This window comes from Hibiscus syriacus, unplaced genomic scaffold, assembly GCF_006381635.1.
Source record: "Hibiscus syriacus cultivar Baekdansim isolate YM2019G1 unplaced genomic scaffold, ASM638163v2 tig00116971_pilon, whole genome shotgun sequence".
Classification (NCBI taxonomy): domain Eukaryota; kingdom Viridiplantae; phylum Streptophyta; class Magnoliopsida; order Malvales; family Malvaceae; genus Hibiscus; species Hibiscus syriacus.
Window position 1 is genome coordinate 7,030,001 of NW_024063495.1, and position 5,862 is coordinate 7,035,862.

General features: G+C 34.5%; 1 protein-coding gene across 1 annotated transcript; it reads left to right on the plus strand.

Moving 5' to 3' along the window:
- Positions 1-1,036: 1,036 nt before the first annotated feature.
- Positions 1,037-5,334, plus strand: LOC120192070 (dihydropyrimidine dehydrogenase (NADP(+)), chloroplastic-like). The gene is made up of 7 exons (XM_039194923.1): positions 1,037-1,376; positions 2,348-2,611; positions 2,697-2,867; positions 3,890-4,002; positions 4,093-4,279; positions 4,937-5,046; positions 5,132-5,334. The coding sequence occupies exons 1-7, from the start codon at positions 1,095-1,097 to the stop codon at positions 5,286-5,288; spliced, it is 1,284 nt and encodes a 427-aa protein (XP_039050854.1). The 5' UTR covers positions 1,037-1,094; the 3' UTR covers positions 5,289-5,334.
- The last annotated feature ends 528 nt before the right edge of the window (positions 5,335-5,862 follow it).

Here is a 5,862-nt window from a genome sequence, read left to right on the forward strand (position 1 = left end):
AACCAATCATTGGCATGTGACTTAATTCTTAATTCTATTTAATTTTTTAAAAATAAAATTCATAAATATTTAAAAGAACTCAAATTTTTCATAATTTTCTAAAAATATCCCCACATTCATAAAAAAAACTCACCCAGCCCCACGCACTGACGAGATGGTATTCCCCCCGATGAGATTTACACGTCCATTTCTTCTACGCATCACGACTCTTTCTTCACCCTCCACAGGCTCTAGAAAATCCCTGAGAAATCCACATTTCTTACTGTGAGTAATGAGAATGGACTTCATTTTTATCTTTAAAGAAAACAACAAATGCTTCACTGTAGATTTTTATAATAGTTTTCTTGCTCCTCCTCTTGTTCAAACAGTTCATGGAAACTGCCTCAGCATTGTTGCAGTCGACAGCTATCCCCTTTATTTTTAAATATTTTGATAATTATTTGATAATTTTTAATAATATGAAGATTCAAAAAAAATATTTTATAATTGAATGATCATTTATGTAGTTTACCCCTAATTAAACACTGTTTTTAAGTTATCCGCTTATAATCAAACTAATAGTAATGGAGTTATGTAAGGGAAATCTCACGCGCGACAGCCTAATATACAGCTAAAAAAGATATTATTAGAAATGTTATTATTTTTTAACATTTTCAGTAAAAAAATTACCTAGAATATTATTATTTCTATCAGAAATATTATCAAAAATATTTAACATATTTGATAAAATACTACCTAAAATTTTATTTTTTATACCGAAAATATTAATATTAGACATTTTACCCTAAATATTAAAAATATTAATGTTTTAGATAAAAAAATAATTTTTTAAATAATTTTTTATCTAAAATATTTAAAAAATAATAACATTTTCAATAACATTTTTCTTTAATTGTATATTAAGATTACTTACCATACAACTACCAGTTATGTACGGTATTAATAATTGGAAGGATGATGGAGTATGATACATAAAGTCAAAAACTACAACCCAGAGTCCCTAGGATATCCTCCTTGTCAGTTTCTTTTCCCCACGGCATTACGTCTCAGATTCAATCTCAAAAATAATCCTCTCTTCTTCCATACACGCATCCATGGCTTCTCTCCAATTCTCCAAGGTTGCTCACAGCAACCGGAATTCATTTGCCGACCTTGCTTTCACTCGCCGTGCTCCTCCTCCGAGATCCACTCGCCCCACTCGAGTCGGCTTCAAGGTCTTCGCTTCGGATTCTCAAACCGAGCCGGATTTGAGCGTCTGCGTTAATGGATTCCAGATGCCCAATCCCTTTGTGATCGGGTCGGGTCCACCCGGTACTAACTACACGGTCATGAAGAGAGCCTTTGATGAAGGCTGGGGCGCTGTCATCGCCAAGACTGTAAGTTCCTTCCTTCCCTCCTTTTCTTTGTGGTGGTTTTAGTTTGATATGTAACATAAATTATTTTTTTAGATCGTATTGACGCATTGGAGAATTCGAACTTCCATCTTTTTCTTACAGTTACTCAGTAATCACTCTTACTGAACGGTTTAATGGAGGAAGCGAAACTTACTTGTCTTTACAACTTTGTATTTCGAAAACGAAGATGGTAGAATCAAGAAAAGAAAGAAAACATTATCCGAAGTTTTTAAAATTGTACAAATTCAACGTAAAATGGGATTAACACTCGAGAAAAAAATTGTTAAAAAAACAAAAAAAGGGTATCTTGAAACGAAAGCCGTATAAATCACTGTCTTGCATTTATACCAGAATCGTACTTATGTTAATTAAATAGATGTATTATGTATATCATAGTCTCATGGATTTAGTTTTAGGTGATAAACCTTGGCTGATTATTGGTGGGGGTAGCCTTCCATTTCTTTTTCCACTAGCTCTTGGACATATCTGTTCTGTTTGACTTTGAATGTTTGACCTTTACGTGTTTTAATTTGTTTGGATCTCTTTCAATTCCGAGCAATTCTGAAATGTTGTCTGAGATTTGTTCTTTTAAATCCAAGTGATCCTGGCCTACACAAAAAAATCAGTATAAATCACTGTCTTGCATTTATACAAGAATCGTACTTACGTTAATTAAATAGATGTATTATGTATATCTTATGGATTTAGTTATAGGTAATTAACCTTGGATGATTGTTGGTGGGGGTAGCTTCCATTTCTTTTTTCACTAGAGCTCTTGAACATTTTTATCTGATTGACTTTGGATGTTTGACCTTTACGTCTTTTTATTTATTTGGATCTCTTTCAATTACAAGCAAATCTGAAATGGTGTCTGAGATGTTCTTTTAAATCCAAGTGATATTGGCCAACACAATACCAAGTGTTGAATCTTTGACACCAAATTGTTCTGCCAGGTGTCATTAGATGCTGCCAAGGTTATCAATGTAACTCCAAGGTATGCCCGGCTACGAGCAGGAGCTAATGGCTCGGCCAAAGGACAAATAATTGGGTGGGAGAACATTGAACTCATCAGTGACCGTCCCCTTGAAACTATGCTGAAAGAGTTTAAGCAACTGAAAGAAGAGTATCCAGATAGGATTCTCATTGCCTCTATTATGGAGGAATATAACAAAGCTGACTGGGAAGAACTTATTGATCGAGTAGAGCAAACTGGGATTGTAAGCTATATTCTTCACTTAGATTTTATGTTTATATCTCTCGTGCTTCAAAGAATTATTAGTCATCAATTAATATTGTTTCTAGGACGCCATTGAAGTTAATTTCTCATGCCCTCATGGCATGCCTGAGCGAAAAATGGGTATGGCGATGGGGCAAGATTGTGCACTGCTGGAGGAAGTTTGTGGATGGATAAATGCAAAAGCGACTGTTCCTGTATGGGCAAAGATGACTCCTAACATCACTGACATCACAATGGTATGCTTACTTTCTTGTTTAATTATGTCACTGCTTATGTGGAACTTGCTTTCAATCCTGATGTTTAATAGCATGAGAAGAACACAAAAGAATGTGAGACACATTTTTACATTTGAATAAAAAATGTTAGATGGTTATTTGGAAAGCTATATTTAAACTTGATGGCACATTTCATAAGAATTCCCATTATTGGAAGCATTTTATGTGTAAGACTTTAAATTTTCTGTATTTGGCTCCCAGGGATAAAATCATAAAAACATCTATATCTCAAAAACTCATGACATTTGGGTATTTTGGTAAGTTGGGCCACCATTAAGCACCATATTTATCAACAGATTAGTTTCTTAAAAATCGCTACAAATTTTCTCATCTATAAACAGAGGAAAATATAATATAAGCTGTAATTTCCAGCTGTAAGCAGAATATTCATTTATGACTGAAAATTTGTAAGTCTGTTTATTCCATATTGCTTCTTGTTTAAACTACAACTGAAAATAAATGGAAGTGGACATCATTGTTGTTTCTACATATTGGACACTTTGGACATATTGGGAAACAATAACAAAAAATAATAGATTGGGAAGTATTTTTTGTTGTTTTTAATAAATTTTCATGATTATCAAGGAAGACAAACCAGTAAATGGAATTTTACTCCTGCCAGGCAAAAGGAGGTTTTCATGCTGCTTTCTTGAATGAGTATATATATATTTTTTCTTGTGGTTGGGAATTATATCAATCAAACTGCACGTCCAGCTTTATGTTCATCACATTTAGATATAATTCATGGTTTTCTTGAGAATGCCACCTATCAGTAACACAGTCTCAAAATTTGTTAGTATGTTTCATTGTTTAGCTCAATTGGTACTATTGACAGAGGGGTTGAAGCACTATTGTTTAGACTTCCCATTAGAATGAAAGCATGCAAATGTATCACTTTTTCCTTCTTTTGAAATTCCTTTGTATTGGTGATAGCATTGATTTATTATTGATAACTAATATTATCCTCATATTGTATGTTTTAGCCGGCAAGGATTGCTTTAAGTACTGGTTGTGAGGGGATAGCTGCTATAAATACCATCCAGAGTGTGATGGGAATCAGCCTTGATACTCTGCGCCCAGAGCCCTGTGTTGAGGGGTTTGTATTCTCAAATTTAATAATCTTTTGTTTTTGATTGGCTCAGAATTCATCCCAGAAGATTTTATGCACCTAAACTTCTGTTTACAGCTACTCAACTCCTGGGGGTTATTCCTGCAAAGCAGTCCATCCTATTGCACTTGCTAAAGTGATGAACATTGCACAAATGATGAAGTCGGAGTTTAATATGAAGGATTACTCACTTTCTGGCATTGGGGGTGTTGAGACTGGGGGTGACGCTGCTGAATTTATTCTTCTTGGTGCAAATACTGTCCAGGTAATAATCCTTAAAATCTGATTTCTGCTGTCATTTTTGATGAATTACCCATGTCCGACACTTGGATATGGGCATATGACTTCCAAGGATCCTCCAAATGTACGGAAAACTTAGAAAAATCTATCCATATACCTGTCAGATACATACCTGTGTCCGACACTTGAACCCGTGTCTGAGTAACCTAGTCTGCTATAATGTGACTATTATCTCTTCATGCCTGTGGATAAAATTGTTTCCTTTAAATGATGTCTTAGCATGTCAATCTTAAGGTCAAAGTTATATTATGCCATCTGAATATGTGGAATGCATATTCAGATACTGTTTTATTTGTAAAGTGTAACATAATACCTCTTTCCAGATAATAAATAGCTGAAAAATGTTTGAGGACACGAGTTCGGTGCAATGCTGTGTAGTGGCATAGCAATACTCTTGAAAACTCTATATAGTTGTATGAGCCTTTTACCCGGAAATTTGAAGTGATATTGTGACAGTTCTATGATACAAATTAATATGATTTGCTGAGAGCAAAACTTACTCGGCTGTCTACAGTCTTCCAACTCGTATTAGTTTCATTTCATTATTTCATGAATTACTGAAGTCCGTAATCAATTTCTTTTTATGTTTTAAGCTTTTCATAATCATTGACCATACTTGTAGGTCTGTACCGGTGTTATGATGCATGGGTATGGCCTTGTGAAGAAACTCTGTGCAGAACTGAAGGATTTCATGAAGAAGCACAACTTCAAAACAATAGAAGATTTCAGAGGGTGTGTTCTTGATTTCTCGCAATGGCAATTGCACATAATTTGCAAAACGTTTGGTTGGATAATGCATTTTTCTTTGTTTCCTCAGGGCTTCCCTTCCATATTTCACGACACATACGGAACTTGTCCGTCTACAAAAAGAAGCTGTCCGGCAAAGGAAAGCTGTTAAAAAAGGTTTAGATTCCGATAAGGACTGGACTGGAGACGGGTTCGTGAAAGAGACGGAGAGCATGGTTTCGAATTAATTGCACTGCAAAATTAAGCTCCATTTTTTTTCTATTGAAGGATTAAAAACAAATGGGATTGTAGTTATGTTTTGGTGCATATTCGAAAGGGATGGTTGAAAGTGCTGTTGTTAAAACTCTTGGAGAGACAAATTGTTAATGAAGTGCAGATGTTTCATATAGCATGCTCAACTCCATTGCATTATGTTCAAGAACTTTATGTACGCATTAAAATATCCGTGGTACCCTAAATTATAAGAATGTATAGAATTAATTAATCTGACAACTTTACAGACTCTAAACTACAAATTCAATTGTTGAGTTCATTAAAGCTAGATTACTCATTCTCGTAACATGATCATATGGTTCTAGACATGGTAAATTTGACCCGAACTTAATTATTTGAATCTATTTATTTGATATGAAGTCTGATATAGATATGAATATAATGACATTAAAATATCAGTTTATCGTTGGAGAAGAACGTCACTAGGCTTGAGGAATATGAGAAGGAGGCTAAGGAGACCCCATAATGTTGTAGAGACACATCTTGATAAATTGAAGTCCAAAGAGGACGATTTCAAGGAAGAGATAC

Bases quoted from the DNA above. Each gene is read 5' to 3' on its own strand.
- LOC120192070 (XM_039194923.1), top strand. From the start codon at position 1,095: ATGGCTTCTCTCCAATTCTCCAAGGTTGCTCACAGCAACCGGAATTCA. The intron at 2,612-2,696 runs GTAAGCTATATT...TATTGTTTCTAG, and splicing joins GAGTAGAGCAAACTGGGATT to GACGCCATTGAAGTTAATTT. The intron at 4,280-4,936 runs GTAATAATCCTT...CCATACTTGTAG, and splicing joins TTGGTGCAAATACTGTCCAG to GTCTGTACCGGTGTTATGAT.